The 20,258-nt window shown below is 43.8% G+C and overlaps 4 protein-coding genes across 9 annotated transcripts; 3 read left to right on the forward strand and 1 right to left on the reverse strand.

Moving 5' to 3' along the window:
* Positions 1-3,991: 3,991 nt before the first annotated feature.
* H257_15178 (hypothetical protein) lies at positions 3,992-4,546 on the reverse strand. Its single transcript, XM_009843182.1, has one exon. It carries the CDS (start codon positions 4,485-4,487, stop codon positions 4,050-4,052), a length of 438 nt encoding a protein of 145 aa, XP_009841484.1. The 5' UTR covers positions 4,488-4,546; the 3' UTR covers positions 3,992-4,049.
* Positions 4,547-9,172: 4,626 nt separating this feature from the next.
* On the forward strand, positions 9,173-9,826 carry H257_15179 (hypothetical protein). The gene has a single exon (XM_009843183.1). It carries the CDS (start codon positions 9,190-9,192, stop codon positions 9,724-9,726), a length of 537 nt encoding a protein of 178 aa, XP_009841485.1. The 5' UTR covers positions 9,173-9,189; the 3' UTR covers positions 9,727-9,826.
* A 2,342-nt stretch (positions 9,827-12,168) lies between these two features.
* H257_15180 (hypothetical protein) lies at positions 12,169-13,883 on the forward strand. Of its 6 annotated transcripts, XM_009843187.1 has the most exons (6): positions 12,169-12,234; positions 12,305-12,640; positions 12,693-12,782; positions 12,831-12,969; positions 13,018-13,051; positions 13,477-13,883. In XM_009843187.1, exons 1-6 carry the CDS (start codon positions 12,189-12,191, stop codon positions 13,804-13,806), a joined length of 975 nt encoding a protein of 324 aa, XP_009841489.1. In that variant the 5' UTR covers positions 12,169-12,188; the 3' UTR covers positions 13,807-13,883. The 6 variants fall into 6 exon arrangements, with proteins under 6 accessions (XP_009841489.1, XP_009841488.1, XP_009841487.1 ...); XM_009843186.1 differs by having other exon boundaries at positions 12,693-12,969; XM_009843185.1 differs by having other exon boundaries at positions 12,831-13,051.
* A 2,713-nt stretch (positions 13,884-16,596) lies between these two features.
* On the forward strand, positions 16,597-18,842 carry H257_15181 (hypothetical protein). Its single transcript, XM_009843190.1, has 5 exons — positions 16,597-16,692; positions 16,751-17,074; positions 17,590-17,679; positions 17,750-18,061; positions 18,640-18,842. The coding sequence occupies exons 1-5, from the start codon at positions 16,659-16,661 to the stop codon at positions 18,798-18,800; spliced, it is 921 nt and encodes a 306-aa protein (XP_009841492.1). The 5' UTR covers positions 16,597-16,658; the 3' UTR covers positions 18,801-18,842.
* The last annotated feature ends 1,416 nt before the right edge of the window (positions 18,843-20,258 follow it).

Genomic DNA, 20,258 nt, shown 5'->3' on the forward strand with positions numbered 1-20,258 from the left:
TGAAAAGTTGGACCATTACTATACGACGTACGACTAATACTCTGGAGTACAAGTACTACGTATTAATAGTACCACTCCGTCGCAAATCACACGTTTGGACATTCGATTAGTTGTGAAATTAGAAAACAATCAATTTTATTAAAACCTATTACCTTATCCAGTAAGTACCTTTTAGCCAATCACAAGGAAGGTGATAATGGTACGTTTAGGTGACATTGACACCTTCCTGGGAATTCAATTATACAGTTGAAGACACCTCTTGTTTTCGATATATTTGAGAGAATCTCCATACATTCTTCAAGTTCGGTGAACATTTAAAAAATTTGGGTTGAGCGGCTGATTTTATTTGAAGAATACACACGCAGTTTTTGGAAGAATAGCGATATACCGGTAATTATATGACCTTATAGCCGTGATTGTGCTCTTTTGATTGGTACAAATTTCACACAAATCCAATGATTGGTCATAAAACCACTATGTGGCAAGTCTGATTGGCTGTTTTCTCTGTCGTTAAAAGCTACTCTTTCAGTTCATCCTCCACCCGCCCGCGTGTCTGCTGCTGCTTGCTTCCTGCCCTCTCCACTTATTACTAGTATTAGTTGCTACTGATTGTTGATCAATGGATCTTGACAGCGTCACCACGAGCAAGGCAATCATGTGTTTTATCTCCTTGATTTTCTACGAAGAGTAGTTTTTTATAAGTACTTAGGGGCAGGTGTTTGTAAGGTCTTGTACGTGAGGTACATACAGTAACCATCAAACAAAGGGAGTTCCCCCAACGTCCCCCCTATGAGATTACTTGTATGCATTCAAATTGAAAAAGCTCTCAAAATGCAGAACAGTGCCCCGTCCTCGTTCGCATCGACAATGACCTGTACACTCAACGACATGATTTGAGTCAGCCCCTCAAAGTTTGAATCAAATCAAGTTGCCCCGCCCATACGTATCTCGTGTCAATCGATCAATCGGTTTGGCATATCTAATATACGAAGGAAACTTGAACCGTCCCAATGAATTCAACGACCCACCGGAACGTTGAGTTAGTTGTGCTGGGGGAGCAAATTGCATGTAAAGTAGTGCTCTAAGCGCTCAAGTCTTCTCAAGTTTGCACACACACACCTCACCTTCGAGGAAGTTTCAAGATTGAAAGTGTATTACGGGCAGTGCATACATGCAAAGCTATGTGGTCGTGGTCAAAGAACCATAGAACGCTGTCGGATCAGGGGGAAAGTGGGGTATGGCTAGAGGGAAGTAAGTCCCTTGCACAGCCCAAAGCCCGTTTTGAGTCATCGTCGTCGTGGGGGTGATGGCAAAGATACCGACAACCAACGTACTTGCTTGGTGATACTGAATAGCCGCCGTGTTGGACCCTTGATAGTAGAATCTCGCTCGTAGAAGTTACGACAAATAGGCATTCGTCCAACATCCAACAAATGATCGTTCATCGCATTGTTTCGCTCAAAAATTGACGGATATGTGGACTGTGCCGATCAGTGGGAACGATGCGTAAGAAAAATGACAAGTTTTGATCTTGACATCCACTTACGGTCGAGGGCTGCAGGGGGGGGGCGTCGACAAGCAAATGTACGGCAATAAAATTGGGTGCTTAACGGGACAAGCGATTATTGTGGTTTCAATCCCCCTCCATTTGCCAGATCAACGGTTGATGGTGCAAAACGTGCATTTAGTTCAATAATTTGATTTATTTCCTTTCCCATAGTTGGTATTTAAGCTTCCATGGTACATACTGATCTTCGTCCAGCGAACATCAAGCACTCCCCCTCCTCTAGTGTACTTGGCCTACCCTGGCTGCGTTTGATGATGACCATCATGGCCTCCCGCCATACATACCCGTCTGCTTCACCATATGGTCCAAGATCGTTCAACTCTGAGAAATCGAGTTGCTCGGTGAGCCGTCAAACCCCAACCCTAACCCTCAAACAAAACCGAAACACGTTTTATTTGTCCCCGATTGCGCTGCAAATCATAATTACGATGTGTACCGGATCATGGATAGTAAGTAGTCCTAGCTCGTACTACAAACGAAGGGGTCGTGCGATTGAATCTGTCGGAACTTATTAGTCAATTACTATAGCACTACCTTCAACGTGTTAAACAGACCAACTAATGACTGTCGCCTCTCTGGGTTGGGCAGTCAATGGTCCTGCTGTTCTTTGTTATTCCTTTCGCAATAACGTTACAGTTTACTTGTGTTTCACCGGTCAATAGTAGCCAATAATTCCACATATTGGTACACACACTGGTGTTTCCATCATATTATCAAACAGACCATGGCGGCAGCGCACGCAGACCCCGCCAGGTCCTCATTTGCACCGATGCAATCCTCGAAAGTAGCCGATATGGCCTTGCTCACATGCGCTACACACAAACATCGCACCCAATGCATCGTGCTGGGCAGCTGCCACTTCCTCCACACCCCCACCGTCGCCACCACCAACTAGCCGATCAGCATCCACACGGGTTGGCCGAAAGGGTAGTCCTGATGGAGCAAACTCGCGTTGGACGCCCGCTGGCGATTGAGGTTTTGGAGCTCTCGCCAGTCGAGAATTTAGTGCAGCAGGGTTGGCATATCTTCTATTGTCTGTAAGTTTATATTCATGCTGCCGGCGTGCTCCAGGACGTCGGGATGGCATACATTCGGACCTCAATCGCATAGAACTAACTGTAAACGACCCAACAGATCTGTTGAGAAATCTGTGTTTATATAGCGTTTACATCATGATGTAAAATTTATTGGCAACCGGTGTGGGTCTGAAAAATGTAAACTTTGCTGATGGAGTGATGTACTTTGAAGATTTTTACATTTCTGCATCAGCCAGTGGCTCAAAACGGAAAAATATTGAAGGTGGTTGGTTGAAAATTTTAAGAGTGATTGTTTTCTACCAATCATGTATGGTGGCACGGAATCAAGTTCTCACGGAACGGTATATATAAATGGAGGTAACCGATATATATATATGGGTGGTCTGGTGAAATACCTGGTACTATACTGCAAGCTAAGCGAAATATAGTGAAAAAAGATGAAATTAACCGCAAAAGGTGTAGTAAAGGCAACCCGAAAGAAGTTCGTAGATAGCTCACCATACCCAAGAAACTCGGAGACAGTTACATCACACCTACACCACACGCCTCCATCAGGGACAAGGTGCACGAGCTAGGAGACAACGCATAGCTACTCAACAACAACACGCCCCAGAGATGAAAAAAAGTGTGAAAGACGGTGTGTGAGGTCTCATCGTCAGCATCGAATGCTACTTTTCTAAATTGTATCATATTATAAAGGGTTTCCGAGTAAGAGAATATATTCCATTTCAACAATTGCGCACCATGTATTAGAGGATATCAGGAAGCAGGGTCGAAAATGACTATAATTTTGTGAATATTTGTATTGTGTCTCACGCAATATTGCTTTTAACAGTTAATCGGACACGGAAGTCATCCGGTAAAAGCAAACGGTTGAATTGAAAAATACTTTGATTTGACTGGATATGGAGAAAGTGGCACGCGATAAACTACGCACAACACATGCCACCATGATGTCAAACGTGGGCCACGTCCATAGAGTATACGTAGGCTTCCAAAATTCACTGTCAATACTAATGATAGTATTGACAGTGAATTTTGGCGCCGGCTTTTATATCAGAATGATGATTGTGGTTCATGCCTTTCGAAGAATGCCATTTGGTTGGCTGCAGTATTTTCGACCTGGCGTCCATCTCGTTCTTGATTGGGCTGGTCAACTTGAACGGGTCAGCCAATCGGTGGCTCTATTTTATCCATGTTGCCTTTTATCACAGGTAACGTTACTACAGTAGTAAGTTACTACTAGTCGTAGTACTTGCGATCCATCAGTGTGTACCTTTGAGTGACTTCTATAGTGGTCAACGAAACTTCGTGAAGCCAAGCTGGACAGCTCAATCACAACATCAAGGCATCGACCACGTACTACATACATGGTTTGGGTCGGTGGTGGTGGTACTCTGAAGGATAATAATATTAGGGGTCGTTAATAAATGTCGATCTTCGTCTCAGGACAGCAAAAACGCAATCGACGCGGCATTTCGATGGCCTTGGGTGGTTGTGGTGATGCTGCTGCTGGGTACGATGCATGTTGATGTCGTCGTCTTTTGGTGTTGTTTGTGAAGGTGGTAAAACATTTGAAACCGCGAAATGGACGACGCGGTAGCAGTGGGGGGGTAGTTTGCACTTGTAGACTGCGGCGACGGCTTGACCGATACACCGTGGAGCTGGTAGTCGCTGGACGGTTGAAACATGAATCGTGACTGCTCCAAGTTTGATTCTCGACACTTGATCCCGTCCAAGGCGTAAGGAATGTCCAACACGGTGGCTACTGGAGGGCTCGAGTAGCGGGCAACGGGCACAATATTGTACGTATTTGGGGTGGTAGCCACCTTATAGTGCCGCTTTGACGGGAGCGCGGGCGGGGGCGAAGTCGGAGTGCGCATGATGTGGAAAATTGAAAAGTAAGAGAACGTAGCAGTGACGGGGTCGGTCCAGATGGCGCCACTCGTGAGACAGATAGGTAAGTTTATCGGATGTGGCGTACTGTGCGACGTGGTTATGTATGGAAATTGTAGGTGACGTCTGTAACGTCGTTCTGGACGTATCGTGCATGTGAGCTGGAAGGAATCGATGGTGTCGATATAACGAACGTGGGTGCATTAACTCCAGTTGACCTGCTCTTTCACAGGTTCGATGGATCACCGTACAGTTGGTCAGCGTTGCCCTTGACATGTACTAGGTAGTATGGGGACGATGCGAGCGGTTCAAGGTAATGTTTCGAACGTGTTTCGTACATGGCCAAGTGATTCTGAGAGATTCTTCAAGTCGTGCGTGTGTGGCCATCACAAAGCAGCTGGCTAAAAGTCTGTTTCCCATAATCATTTTGAACAATTACCAAATAAGACCAACCGAAAAAAATGCTAGTACATACCATACATAGCCGGCGGCCAGACATTCAATGGCGAAGTAGAACTTCATGGGCCAAGGCGGCGGCTGGTCCTTGCGACAAGCAGGAATATCACACTAGTTTCCTAAACGATGTCACGTAATTGACTTGGCGAAGGACCTCGTTTTTAATCTCGTCGACACGAGATATTCGATCGTGTGACAGGAACCGACGTTTCTTTTCAGCAAGTGTGTTACGACTATCACCAGGTGGAGTCTAAACAGAACTTTTGGCAGCCGCCCACACTGCTCAACCAACGACGCTGCAATATGTGCAGCCCCCAACCGGTGGAACCTTGGCACCTTCGTAGCATTGTTTGCAGTAGACCCATATGAATTCAGGGCGCCACAAGTCAATTTGATTGCGACTTCAACAGGGTGATCGACCTACTAGGGGGGGTACGTACGTCGGGATGTAGCTCGTCCAAGTCCTTCCAAATGGAACTACACGTTTCTATAGCCTTCGTTCGAAACCTAATGGATAACATGGCGCAAGTTGCATATATATCCGGGGTCTGTCTCGGTTGAATTTAATTGGGCTTCACCGTGTGTGTAAGCGAACCGAAGGCAGACCACTGTGTCGTTGAGCTACGAGCCAACGATTTATTTGATTCACGGTAAACACCAACCAGTCAACAAGTGCAAAGATCACGATTGAAAACTCAACATGATATGCAATCATGGCTACGGAAACGTAGATGTGGCAGCAGGTGGTACAAGCCCCCAAAACAGCTGCGTGCAGATGGTGGAGATTCTTAGATACTGTACTGTACCGTGAAGTCTGTGTCGTCGACATTACCATTGTACAACGAATTAGATTGCACACCATAGACAGTACGAGATGGTATGATTGGTTCTGTCAAAAAGAAAGCGCGTTGTGGTTGGTAGGAAAAGGACGATGCCAAGTATGCACCTTGTGATGATGCAGGTGATGCAGAGGTGAGGTGGTGAGTGTGACGGTCACGTGGCCTCACCCACCTCGTCGCAGGCTCGAAAGTCAACATCAAGAGCAGGTACAGTACTGCAAAACAGCTGGAGACGAATGTCAATGGACCTGCGCACCCATACTATAACTTAGTACTACAGTGTACTAGTAGGGTGGAAGAACTCGCACATCGCCGTTGGCATTTCCGTGTATGTAGTCCATTGGTTGGCTGCAACAGTGGATGCCTAGGAATCAAGAATGTCAAATCATCAACACCCCCCCGACTTTCCCCCCGTCGAACGAACAGGATGAATTCGCATACATCCCCTTGGCCCAAACTTGGACGACGGGGGATGTATGGCTGCGTTGGGCTCCACGTTGGCCCTTTTCTAGCCATCCTACCGTCGATTGGTATTCACAAGTCGCTTCCCATTCTATCGAGTGGCATGCTACGGCGGACTTGTAACGCTTGCTCAATGGTCTGGAAATGCAGATTCAATTCATACCGTGTGGGGGTCATCAACATGAGTTAACTGTAACAGGAGATTCAACGCTACGGTTTCAAAGCAAAATACTTCAATAATTTGCAGTTGTCGAGGTTCTACAACGACCGTCAATATGGGGATTGTGGTGTATTCTAGGCATTACTGGATGCCGCTCCGACGTTGGCATCAATCACATGACTGGTTGCCACCAACGAAGCCTCGTATATTCGTCGAGATCATGTAGTACGACGGTATGTACTGTCACTCGTAATTGACCCTCCCCGACGCCACACTAACGCTACTTTTCGACACACTGGCGCACCTCCTGCCGACCCATTCCGGCCACAACTCTTCGAGGGTAGCCTCACAACAAGGCGGAGTTGGTAAGAATGACGCCGGTAAGAAACAACGGCAACAAACCATCGCCTCACGAAATGATCAAATACCCCGAAGGTTTGGTAAAATGCAATCACCATCCCCTCGCACTCACTATGCCCAAGAGAAATACCATGAGACCACGGGCCATCAGCCTAAATATGACAGTTGGTCAGCTCCAGTTTAGAATAAACAGCACAACATGTGGGCAGAGGACTGGACAGCATCAACTGGACATTTGGAGGGTGTGCAATGCCTGATGCCAAGCGTCGTGAACGGTGTATAGACTATGGGCCTACGCGGGCCGCCATCATTGACCAATTGGACGGCGTAGGTAATTCTTGTGACCCGTAGGCTTGAGGGCAATGCGAAAGTGGCCTTGGAGTTGCAAAGATAAAGGGATCTCTGCGATATGGTGGCGTTGATGGAATACAATTGTGGATGAGACGCAATATCATGATGCAAATCCCATCGGGCACTAACGTTCGAAGCTTACTTTTCTTGTGCAAACCCCCTGAATAAGAGATGCGCTCCTACAGTTCAGTGGTTTATGCGAACCACGATCCATCGAACCGCGACTATGCAGCATGTATGACCACCCTAAGTGCCCCCTGAAGTTAATCTCCCCCGCATATGTACATATGTATACCACGTTGCTACCACGATGCTATTCTGCTGGCTTCGATCATATCGCGGAATCTTCTGCTGACGAGGGTTGGGGTCGGTTATATACTATAGAAGGGGCGTCGATACTCGCAGGCTAGAGGTACTGGACTTGTCGTGCAATTGTACGGGTTATTGGCGAACGAGTACCTTTCAAATGTGTATACCAACTTCTAACTATACTGCTTATTAACAATAAGGGTAGATTTCAAAAAGCAACGCGATATACCGGTATTTCAAGTGATGCGTTCAAACCTCCATGGATAACAGCTAGCTCCCTAGCGTTGCGAACCTATCAGTGCTATGAACATCGATTCAAGCCTAGTGTGACCATAGACTTTTCTTCGACCATATATTGACCTTATTGACCAAGTGATCTTAAACTTATGCTTCCATGAAACGGCTGCAAGAACCGTAACGGAATAGGCCGTTTCACTTCAAGCCTGCACATTTATCCGGAACTGAATTGTGGAGGTATGATTGGTTGGACGTGGCATCTCAACCTGATGAGATTTCTTCAAACGACGGAATAAGCAGCACCATGCGGTGTCTTGATGGCTGTAAGCAAAAGCCAGTCAAGGGCATTCGACGGTTTGATTGGCTATCTTGAATATGCCAACGATCAATCACAGTCGGCGATACGATCAACTCAACTGTACACAAGATCTGAGATACATCTGCCTTTCCTGTTGGCGCCTTCGCCGGCCATCGCATTTGGACGCGCTCGTGCCTCCACGTCATTCATTGAGCAGACTTCATTGCGCGTTACTTTCACGCTTTTCATGGGCCCTACCCTACTTTAAAATAAAATCACTAGGTACTGTAGTCGAGGGTCCTGAAGTTCCGGTGTTACTTGGTCGTGGTTGGTCATTCCTATCACAAATACGATACATACAGTATCCCCTGACAATTGCCTGGCCATACACAGGTCTCGTGATAAAAGTTTACTATTAAATAGTACAGCATAATACAGCGTACTATTAATTTATAATGGTAGACGATGAGCCAGGCACCAAGGCGGCAGGCCAATGTCAAAAGCATGTGGGTAGTTCACGACGCCTTTCCACTTTGTCCTAGACGACGTTCTGTTCTTGTGATGGGCCAGAAATAGGTACTAGCAGATTAATAAAGGTGCGAATTGCATAGAAATTCCTCGCCATTCGACGATTTCCAGTTGCTTACGAACGAGTAGAACGTTGCAAATGTCAGCCCAAGAATCGAAACCTCCGCCAGCTTAACCTTCGTATACTAGTTAGAAATTACCATTGACCGATGACAAAGACTTCGCCAGCCCCTCCTATTACTGTACCATCCAAATCCACCGTTTCAAATGACGCCGTGCGATTGGTTACTCCAGTGTCCCTGGGTTAAATGACTCGAATGTAGAAATGTATGCCAAATGGAAACCATTGCCGATTCAAATTGTTCTTATCTCGAGGGTGTTCATGGATTCGAAAATATGCAAATCAACATCTCATGTACTCACTTTCGTTGGCCATACAAATACCAAGGTACATTTGATCCTTTGGACTTGACGCTTGGACACAGTGGGACCGTGCTCATGAATCGGGCCATTTGGCGAAATACCGGCATGTGATTGGTGGGTTCTGTGCATGCCAAGCGAAAAGCTCGTCAATGATTGGTGGAGACAATAGCCAATCCGCGACGATATCCACTTCGTGTCACGAACCGAAACTTGGACATCGCGCCAGGAAATGATCACAATTGAATCTTCCACAAGCATCCATCACCATGGCACGAAGCACGACCTCTTCCGAGTGCGGGAGCAGCAGCAGCGGCGACAACCACAGCGACGTCGGTGACATGATGGACCACACGTCTGCATCCTCTGCGTCGTCGTCGCCCACGAACGTCGAGTACCGCAAAGCGTACTACGCCAAGAACAAGGACAAAGAGATCGCGCGGATGAAGATGTACTACGAGACGAACAAGGAAAAGTTCAGCGCGTACGGCAAAGACTACTACGAGCGCAACCGCGAAAAGGAACTCGGCCGGTTCAAGGCGTACCGCGCCAAGAACCTCGAACGCGACCTCGAACGCAAAAAGCAATGGTACACCCGCAACCGAGAAAAGATCCTCGCCTATGCTAAGGCGTACGACTTGAAGAATCGGGACAAGCGCAATGCCTACCAACGCGAACGACGACGGAAGTTGAAGGAAGCGGCCAACAACACCAACTCCACCACCCCTATCGTCGACAAGCACACAACGACCACATCTTCGAACATGCACATGTCGTTCTTGCTGAATCCAGTGTCGTCGGAGTAGTCGGGTACTAGTGTTAGGTAGTAGTAGTTAGTCGTGGTGTCAGTTTGCCACATGTAATTTTTTGTAATCTCCAAGTGTAATTTAGCTGACGACGTACAAGCTTGATCATATCATTCACTTGGCTACAGTAACGGCTCTTCCTAGGGGATGAAAAGTTGGTAGAAACGTTATCAAATAATACTTCGAAGTAACTTTTATACTAGTACATACTACTAGTAGTATATAGTATAGCGATATATTTTGCACAATTGCGTTGTATAGAAAAATCTTCGAAGTACTACTATTGTTCGATTTGATACAAATTTGGGTGAAATCGAATCGCGCTGACCAAACCGATCCGCAATCGATCTGATTGGTTGAATTTCATTGAGAAGGTTTTGATTGGATACTAATTTTGAGCTCGTCTGAAGTAGCCAATCAAATCGATTTCAATTCCAACGAGAAACCACAACACGAAATTTCACTCGAAATTTGCACAATAGTAGCCAACTTTATCAGTAAGAGTCATACATAGTAGTACTATTAATAGTAGTAATATGTGATACTAGTAATACTACTATTAATAGGACTACATTGATTAACTGTACGAGCATCCCACACCGGCTGATTAAACATACATTGTAGAGCTGAAAAGCCCCGTTTATTGGATGTGTGCTGTAACAGTAGTATATATTACTGTACATCACATTGGCGGAAATTGTTCTCCTGATGGAGCAAACTCGCGTACGACGCCCGCTGGCGATTGAGGTTTTGGAGCTCTCGCCAGTCGGTGCGGCAGGGTTGCCATACCTTCTATTGTCTGTAAGATTCATATTCATGATGCCGGCGTGCTCCAGGACGTCGGGATGGCATACATTTGGACCTCAATCGCATAGAACGAACTGTAAACGACCCAACAGATCTGTTGAGAAATCTGTGTTTATGGAGCGTGTACGTCATGATGTAAAATTTATGGAGCGTGTACGTCATGATGTAAAATTTATTCGCAACCAGTGTGGGTCTGAAAAATGTAAATTTTGCTAATGTAGTGATGTACTTTGAAGATTTTTACATTTCTACATCAGCCGGTGGGGATGCTCTAAGAGCGTGATCTCCGAACAATTCGTTCTTGCTTTTGGGTGTTCATAATGTACTATTAATAGTAGTAGTTACTAACGTTACATTGATTGACTGTAAGAGCGTGGCCCCCGAACAATTCGTTCAGATCAAATTGGCTTTTATTCCCATCAATAATGTGGTTCGGCACAGTGACTTAATGAAAGTTTGTAAAGTACCTCTACGGTACGGCCGATGCTTTAATCATAGATTCCCACGACGTGAGAATTAATGTAAACCAAGAAACATTTGGGTGATAATCCAAACTCAATTAACCAAGAAACATCAGTAGTTTACAGCTCAACCTCGACTGTTCATATTAGGTATCCTAGTGCTTCATCTCAACCTCCTTTCGCGCTTGTCGGCGCAATATCGAGAAGGTGATGAGGTCCCAAGTGAAATTTCCTATTGGCAATGACTGTGATACTTTTTAGAAGGAAATAATGTATTGAATCTGATCCCCAAATATTTCGAATGTTTTATATTTTTGTATGTATTGCCCCTTTGATGGGAAAACAAGTTGGCACTTTGATCGGGAAAAGGTGTAAGTTACTGGTATTATAATACTGTAGGGTTGAAAGTATTAATACTCCGTGAGTAACATCTCTATAGAAATGCACTTTGTAGAGGGATTTTGCAAATGGGAAAAATATTCCATTGTGAATTGATCCAATCATTCTATTCGAATATTCAAGCGGCTGCGAGTTTTGCAAATCAACAAATTTCACATATATTAGCCAACTCCACACGTTGGACGTTATCGTTTGAGTGGGGGAGTGGTAAATTTCTCCTTGATGAGATTTATATCTCATTTTTGGGTCGTAAAGCGATGGGATGGGTTTGTTTCTTGCTGGACTCGGGTTGGACATATATCAAAAAATGGTTGTGAGTGTGTAAAGGTTTGCCCAGTGACTGCAAATTTATTTGGTTGAAATTTCCAGTAGGGTGTTCCGAAATGTCTCACTGGATCCTTTCATGGGAACTGTACCGATACTAATAGTATGTACTAACAGTTTGTACAAGGATATTAGTACTACTGTAACGTTTGTCCTCTTGCCAAAATGTACAGTACTAATACTCCAGAGAAAGTAGTCTTGATTAAATAGATTATTAATCCCTTGACGCTCGTATAAGAGTAGCGGAAACAAGGAGGAGTGACAATCACCACAACCACCCGATGACTATATTTACGCCGAAACGTATATATTTATTGACAGACGACCATGCCGTCGTTGTTGTTCGTTTGACATGGAAAAAGATTTCAATTTTTGTATTGATCTAACAAAGTCATGTCTTCCATCCTCTTCCTGTCGATCGTAAATTGGTAGAAACTTCTCACTCCACAAAGGGCGAATCAGTGGCCTGCCATGCCGCCTCGGCCAAGCCTCTGCTTCATGCGAAGCTCCGTGCTAAGTACTGTACTGTACACCCCTCCTCCTTGATGCATCTCACGTAGAACCTCATGTTACCTTGCCCTTCGTAGCGGCGCTGCTTAGCTTCCTGTCGCTCTGTCTGTGCATGTTCTCGTTGATGTATCCAGCGTGGCTGCAGCAGTCGTATGCGCCATCGAACGACGCCGCCGCCCCCATAACGTACCAAGGCTTTGGTCTGTTTGCGTTCTACTCGACCAACACCCTCAACACTCCATTCTACGCGTCAGTCACGACCATGTTCTTTGCCGACTTTTGCGACGGGTATGCATCAGGTCTTCCACCGCCAAACTGGATGCTTGGAAACGCTGCCGGCTTCCACGAAGCCATTTGCGACACCGCGTCCATCGTGTCGCAGTACGTCATGTATGCCGCCGCCGGCTTTGCAGGTACCAGTATCGCTCATACATATACTTCACTCGTTACTTACGCTGTCCACAGCCATTGCCCTTGTTGCGGCCATCGTCGCATGCTTCGTACCTGTAGCGGGGACGGCCGAGCGCACAGTGTCCTTGTGCACGTTCATGTCATGTAAGCTCCATCATCCCGTGTCGAATCCTCAAACGATTGCTTCTGTAGCGCTGTGCTTGGTCTCGGTGTTGGTGATGTGGAGTGTCTGGTTCCAGCAGAAGCTGCTCAGTATCGATGTGATTCAGACCACATATAGCCAATGCCATTTCAAAGAAAAAGTATCATCGTGGAACTGCTGGTTCTACGGGTACAGTTTCTGGGTTGCTATTGGGGCTGTCGTGAGTTTATTGTTTAGTACGTACGCCAGTGCCGCCGGGCGAGTTGCCAAGGTAATAATACTATGCAGTCTAGTATATATATATATATATATATATATATATAATAACCCCTAGTTGAGGCTATATCTATATATATATATTATCCTTTGAAATATACTTCAGAGCGAATATTATAGTATTCCAACGATGTGTATCGATCGACTTGAAGGCGATGTGTTTATACATCCATTGACCCTTGTTGATACTATTTAATATATATATAAATATTAAATTGTATATTATAGATAAATATATGAGTAGTATGAATATGTACATCACACATATGCTGATTGTTGGCAACTTATTACGTCGATCGTGGTGCCCACATGCTATTATATACTCTTTGACCCGAACTATTTGTATTCAAAAACCTCTCTGAATCGATGTTATCCTATTATAATAGAATATGAATTCATTTTAATTCCGAATTGAAATAGCTGCGCCAAGTCCGCAAAGTATACGATCATCAGCTGGTCGTTGCGTTGCAGGAGTCGGTGGCGCTCACCGCCGCGGGACTTCCGACGCTGCAAAATGACACCCGATTCCAACTGCTATCTCCAGGGAAAGATGAAAATAATCGCGCTCTGGCGATGGCTTTGCGGCAGTCGAAAGAAGCGCATGATGTGGAACTCGCGATGGACGAATCTCTGCGCCAGCATCAACTGGACCAGAACAACTCGCCGTGGATTATTTCTCAAAGAAATCTATCCAAGGATCAACCCCGAGGACTGGACTCGCAGAAAAGATTGGGCAACTTGTATGGGTAGTTTTTACTTTGTTGCTGCCTCGGCAAGGTCATCGAGATATCTAATGTATAACTAGTAATACTATTCTTCATGTGTGACGAAGGTACTAATAATATATAGATGGTGCACGTCATCTATATAAACTACCAACTTTTCACAAAATATTTCTGATTTCTGTTTCATACTTCGAATTCATTACTCATAATTTCAGCAAAGTGAGACGTAGAATCTCTCGATGTGGTGAAGAAATTCTACGTCTCCGATTTAAATTTAGTGATAAATTGGTCCAGAAATAGATATTTAACCTAACGTTAGTGGTATTTTACATGGGCGCTTGGATATTTGGCCATTGGGGTGGCCGTATCTTGAGTTTTGTATGTGACTCTTATGGATTACGGGGTAGTTTTTACGCGGAGTATGAATTTCCGGACCCCGTTCAATCGAACCTTGCCGAGCGAATCGAGCACCAATCTCTCCCATTGGTCAATCCGAAATTACTTGTCGCTGATTGGCTACAATCCATTTTCGAGTTTCTACTGGAAAGGGCGAAGTGGATAATGGCCAATCAGATGTCTCGGCTCTATTTGTGCTCGCGATTGAACGAACCATGCAAAATTGGGAAATTTTAAGAAAATCGACAATACCAATGCACATTTTTTTCTTCCAGGGGTCTACCTGAGCTAAGTTCAGGTTTTTTCCGGTATATTTTGTCCGACGCACAAGTGATTCACACCATACTCGCTGGTAGTATGGTGCACGTCATCTAAAAACTTCCAACTGGCCAAATCGAGGAGTGGAGGTTTTATTATTTAACGTACAATTAATGTAGTTAAACCCAAAAACAAAATACGTTAAATACCGATTTCATGCGTTTTATCACTGCAGTGGGAGGTTAAAGGTCCCAACTGCATCCGGATATTATATACGGATAAGAGTCACATACAAAAATCAAGATACATCTCAGCGGCCATGAGCCGATGTAAAATACCGCTAGGTTAAATATCTATTTCTGGACCAATTCAACTCCAAATTTGAATCTGAGACGTAAAATTTCTTCATTACATTGAGATCTGTCGATTCTACGTCTCAATTTGCTGAAATTTTGAGTAATGAATATGAAATAGAAGTCAGACATTTTTGTGAAAAGTTGGTAGTTTATATAGATGACGTGCACCATATCTGTGAAGCTCGCCAAACATTCACGGTCAATATGTATGTATACGTAGTATATTTCGTCAAGACCCAACATCGTTGCAGTATATTTCGACTAATATCCGGAATATATCACCCCATACCGGTATATTTCACACGTTCTTCAATATATTTCAAATGATGTTTCATCGATTTAATTGCAAATCAATTGCGCTGCTTCATCAGGCGCTAACTTCCAAGTTTTCAGCAAGACCGAAAAAGAACTCGAGCTGCAAGGTGTAAGGTGGTTGATGATTCGGGTCAACTCATAATTCATACTAACGTTATTAATACATGTACAAGGCCAAAACACTCCACCTGCCTGACACCTGCAATTTACTTGATTTGCAATATATTGAACAATGTGTGAAATATACGGGCTGTGGGGTGATATATACTGGATACTGGTCGAAATATAGTACTAGTACAGTACAACGATGTAGGGTCTTGACGAAATATATCGAATGATAGGCGAATATCACGGATCAGTTGAGCGTCGGACAAAATATACCGGAAAAACCTGACCTTAAAATCTGTCAAAAGGAACAATGGTGTACCTGTAGTATTATTTGCTGTTAATTTCGAAAAATACCTGACGTTATTTAAGCCTGAGAAATTTTTAAACAATGAATTTTTCCCTGGAAGCACAATATATTTCGGTTTACTGATTCCGTTGGATGGTGATTTCGCTCATTCATCCATGCCCTAGACTCCTCCTTGACAGTGCATTCACAAAACCTCCAGTATATTTCGTGCAGTGACCATTATAATTCGCATGAAACTCAATGTGATCAGGGTAGATGAGCATTGGAGGCACCAACTACCACGTCGCCTGCTGATGCAATCAGCTAATATTAACTCCTACATCGTCAACGAGGCTAATACTAACGTTAGCTTGAGATGTATTAATACTGATTCGGTACTGACTGTGAATAAGTTGAAGGGATAGTTTATAGGTGCTTGAGGTGGAACAAGGTCGGAGTCTTGTTTTTTTGCACGGAGGTGAATTTGAATCGCGCGAAAGTCAGTTTGGCCACTTCAACTTCAATGAATCAAGCACACAGTACAGGGACTGTATAGACCAAATATACTGTACGAATTATTACATCGTTTCACAAAATATATTTGATGTTTTGCGAATTCACCCTGTCAACGATATTGAACCACGAAATATAATGAGCAAAATCAGCATGCCCACGGAATTATAATACTTCGTAGTAAAGGGTTCCACGAAATATACCAGATATTTTTCCAAATTACTGTAACGTTAACCGCAAAATTGTGTAATAACTTCGTACTGTACTTTTACTACATACCGGTACTGCTACTACCGGTACCAACAGTGTAATACATACATACAGTACCGTTGGAGTTTTTTCACATACTAGTAAGACTACTAATCTTCATACTATAAAAATAGTACCGTTACATCATACTATACCGTTAGAGTTTTTTCAAATGCTAGGACAAACACTCTAAGCTAGTAGTAGTACTAGATGCAGTCAACCACGTTTTTTCACAACTATCGACACGTTTTATACCTCTCGCATGTTTAAACGTTGCACTGTTCTTATTCTGGACAGGAAATACCGGATACGAGTCCCAAGTATCCGGAATACAGCCGGGCAAGCGCCGGGGTTTTTGGCTTGTTGCTCACAGTGCCACACACCCCGCCTTCCACGATGCGCAACGGCAGCCTTAAGAACACCATCATCAGTACGACGATGCCTTCCTTGGTCCATGGCACTCATCCTCTCTCTCTCTGTGTCTGTAGCGGTGTTCTTCTCGTTCTTGTCGCTGGCGGTGTGCACGTACTCGACCATCTACCCTGCATGGTTCCAGCAAAAGTACAAGGCGCAGGACCCGGTGGTGTTCCAGGGCTTTGGAATCTACAACTTTTACTCGACGCAGCCGCTGCAAAGCCCCTTCTACGCATCCGAGACTACCTTGGCCTACTCGGAGTTCTGTACGAACGAGGAGAACGGAGTGCCGCCGCCCAACTGGATGCTCGGCGGCGGCGCGCAGTTCAAGGAGATTCTGTGCGGGTACCCCATCAAGGGCATTCAATACGTGAGCTTCTTTGCGTCTATTTTTGCAGGTATGTTCTGCAGCAACTTGCTGGCGTCGTCGTCGTCGTTGGAGTTTCCACCTTGGTTATACCGATACATATACAGTATACTTATCTCAATCCCATAGGTCTTGTATGATAATGGATGGTTATTCACGTCTTTCCGACAGATTGTGTAGATGCTTTGAAGTGATGTATATATTATTATATAATATATATTGCGCTTTCCGCCAAGAATTCTATATATTGTGCAGGGATGCACCAAATCAAAGTATTTTTTTTGTATTTAATTTTTATATGTAACATTTGAGACGTTGGGCCATGCACACTATTTGAAGTCACTCGAATTCAATGGATGCACGAGTTTGATTGGTCAGTTAAAAGCGCAGTGGGTTTTGATTGGTCGGTCGAGTGTCTGTCTTCTCCTCCTTTGATTGAACAACTCCCCCCCCTCCACATTTCAAATCAACCATCTCGTATATATATATAGTTTTGTCAATATTACTCTTTCCAAGGCTCATGTGTTCCTAACCCTAACCTGGCAGGATTTGGCCTGATTGCGTCCGTGGCCGCATGCTTCAACCCTGCGGCAGGCTACGCCGAGCGTATCGTGTCCTCTACTACCCTCATCTCATGTACGCCCAGTATCTGTCAAATTTCTCCATATATATATATATATATATCCAATGTATTTTTCTCTTCTAGCGCTCCTACTCCTTGCCGCTTTGATCGTATGGGCTATTCAAATCCAGCAAAAAATGCTAGAAATCGATGTGATTTCGTCCGCCTATGTCCTCTGCCAAAAGAAAACGTCTGATTGGAGCTGCTGGTTCTACGGGAACAGCTTCTGGGCAGCTATCGGCGGCGTTGTGGGCATGCTTATCACCATGTACACGAGTTCTGCCGGCCGCGCCGAGAAAATTAGGCACTTTCGACGGGAATATGAAGCTGATTTGGCCGTGGCAATGCAGCAGTCTGTGGAAGCGACCACGCAAAACACGAGTCGGGCGCCTACAGGTATTTATTTATTTATTTATATATATATATAGGGCGTTGTGTAGTCCTATATATTGTTTTGACTGTATATATATATATATATATATATATGTTTAAATGTATATACAAGTATTGTGGATTCGGTACAAATTTCCAGACCCCGTCGAATCGAATCACGAATCATCATCGACGCTATAATGGCTCATCCAATTTTGAGTTGGTGTTCTTTGATTGGCTCTTTCAGAAAGGACAAGAATAGTCGGCCAATCAGAACTTCCAGCGTGATTTAATATTGATTTGAAAACAGCGCGAATTTGGAAGTTTATAGCAATTTCAAATATTTCTATAGGTTTTCTAGATGTATATATATATATATACACTGGGAAGGCATGGGGAACAAAGAGTGGTTGTGTGATAGTAGTGGCGTATATGGATGGTGATTTTTTTCGAGTGTGGCGATGGATATATAAATAAATAAATATATATAAATATTTTTTTATGTGTGGTACTACATATATATTTCAACCAAAGATTGGAATATCGTATGCAACTCAACAGATTTTTGTCCGACTTGGTTCTGATATTTATATATTTTGTAGCCGATTTTTCCACAGGGGAATCGTTTGGTGACAACTTGCATTTCAACGACCAGCAGCAACCCCCAAAGCAACCGTACGAGCAACAGCAGCAATTTTATGACCAACCTGGCCATGCAAATTACCAGAACCACCAGTACGCTGTCAAAGGCGGCATTGTTTAATCCTCGTACATAATACAATTAACAAGTCCGATGTATCACATATTAACAGCGAGCACCCAACTGTAAGACAAATTTTAGTGTAACTCAAAATTAGTGAACCCTCGAATCTATAACCAAAGATATATTATATAAAACCACGTTGGATGCAATTCGTGCTATTAACAAATGAGTTACGAAATGACCGAGGGATTAACCCATAATGGAACGAGTGACTACGACGGGATATTGTGCTTTCGAGTGAAATTTCGTGTTGTGGTTTCTCGTTCGAATTTAAATCGATTTGATTGGCTACTTCAGGTGAGCTCAAATTTATGAACCAATCAAAACCTTCTCAATGAAATTCAACCAATCAGATCCATTGTGGATCGGTTTGGTTGGCGCGATTCGATTGCACCCCCTCCCCAAATTTGTATCAAATCGACAATATGTACTACAGTACTCTGTACAAAACTATAAATCGAAGTGTTCGCTTAACGTTATACTAGTATAGAAATATAAGCATATAAAAATGTGGCACTGCCCTCGGGATGGACCAAGTCCTATTAATAACAGTTCATGTGAAGAGCTCTCTAATTACGTATTCAAAAGAGCTCATATATACCGGTATCCATGACGAGCAATTAACAATTATAGGTTATGTGCGAGGCAGGGCAAGGAACTCACCCATTTTCAAGTCGATTGTCCGGAAGATTCGACATGATTAGCGCGTGTTCAAGCAGTATAATATGTTGGAGGCATTCTAGTCCAAAACTACTGCGATGTGATTGGCTCACAGCGAGTGATCATATCTTGGTCAACTGTAACTTGGTCATTTTCGTTAGCTACAGTACATGGCGCAATCTGAGTGAATATGTTCCAACGGAGACTTGCTCTTTGTAAGTGAATTTTACAGTTAATACTAGTATGGATAATATCGTTTTATGCAATTTTGAATGGAAATTACATCCGTCAATCCATTTATTTGTGTCCTTCGTAATAAATCGAAAACGTTGTGTTTTTGGAAGTGATTTCCAAATTTATTAACGTTTTACCCAATGACCAAGTCACCACGTCATTGGTTTGAAACACATGCTTTGGTAAATATCTCACCACTTCCAGTGAGCGAATATATTACACTGTAACAGTGAGCGAATATATTACACTGTAACAGACTTGGAACAATTGTGATTCACTGGTTTTGAGGCCAAATGTATTAACCCACTAGGATGGACAGTATTAATACTGTAGTATAGTTACAGAGCAAACCCAGGACATAGTCGAACACCCCATAGAATACTGGTGTACTATACCGTATAGTGGTAACCGGTCCACTGAATTTTGGTTTGCGGGATACATTTCGAAGCTGCTACCCTGTAATAATACACGTACCACGGTTTTTTTACTGTATACTACGTATACAGTAGTACTCGAAATTACTACGTGGCACTAGAATCCGCGTTGGATATTCGCAGACGGATA

Source organism: Aphanomyces astaci, assembly GCF_000520075.1.
Source record: "Aphanomyces astaci strain APO3 unplaced genomic scaffold supercont1.67, whole genome shotgun sequence".
In the NCBI taxonomy this organism is placed as follows: Eukaryota; Oomycota; class Saprolegniomycetes; order Saprolegniales; family Verrucalvaceae; genus Aphanomyces; species Aphanomyces astaci.

Bases quoted from the DNA above. Each gene is read 5' to 3' on its own strand.
- H257_15181 (XM_009843190.1), top strand. From the start codon at position 16,659: ATGCGCAACGGCAGCCTTAAGAACACCATCATCA. The intron at 17,075-17,589 runs GTATGTTCTGCA...CTAACCTGGCAG, and splicing joins CTTTGCGTCTATTTTTGCAG to GATTTGGCCTGATTGCGTCC. The intron at 17,680-17,749 runs GTACGCCCAGTA...TTTCTCTTCTAG, and splicing joins CTCTACTACCCTCATCTCAT to CGCTCCTACTCCTTGCCGCT.
- H257_15179 (XM_009843183.1), top strand. From the start codon at position 9,190: ATGGCACGAAGCACGACCTCTTCCGAGTGCGGGAGCAGCAGCAGCGGC.
- H257_15178 (XM_009843182.1), bottom strand. From the start codon at position 4,487: ATGCGCACTCCGACTTCGCCCCCGCCCGCGCTCCCGTCAAAGCGGCAC.
- H257_15180 (XM_009843184.1), top strand. From the start codon at position 12,189: ATGCCGCCTCGGCCAAGCCTCTGCTTCATGCGAAGCTCCGTGCTAA. The intron at 12,641-12,692 runs GTACCAGTATCG...CGCTGTCCACAG, and splicing joins TGCCGCCGCCGGCTTTGCAG to CCATTGCCCTTGTTGCGGCC. The intron at 13,052-13,476 runs GTAATAATACTA...GAATTGAAATAG, and splicing joins CCGCCGGGCGAGTTGCCAAG to CTGCGCCAAGTCCGCAAAGT.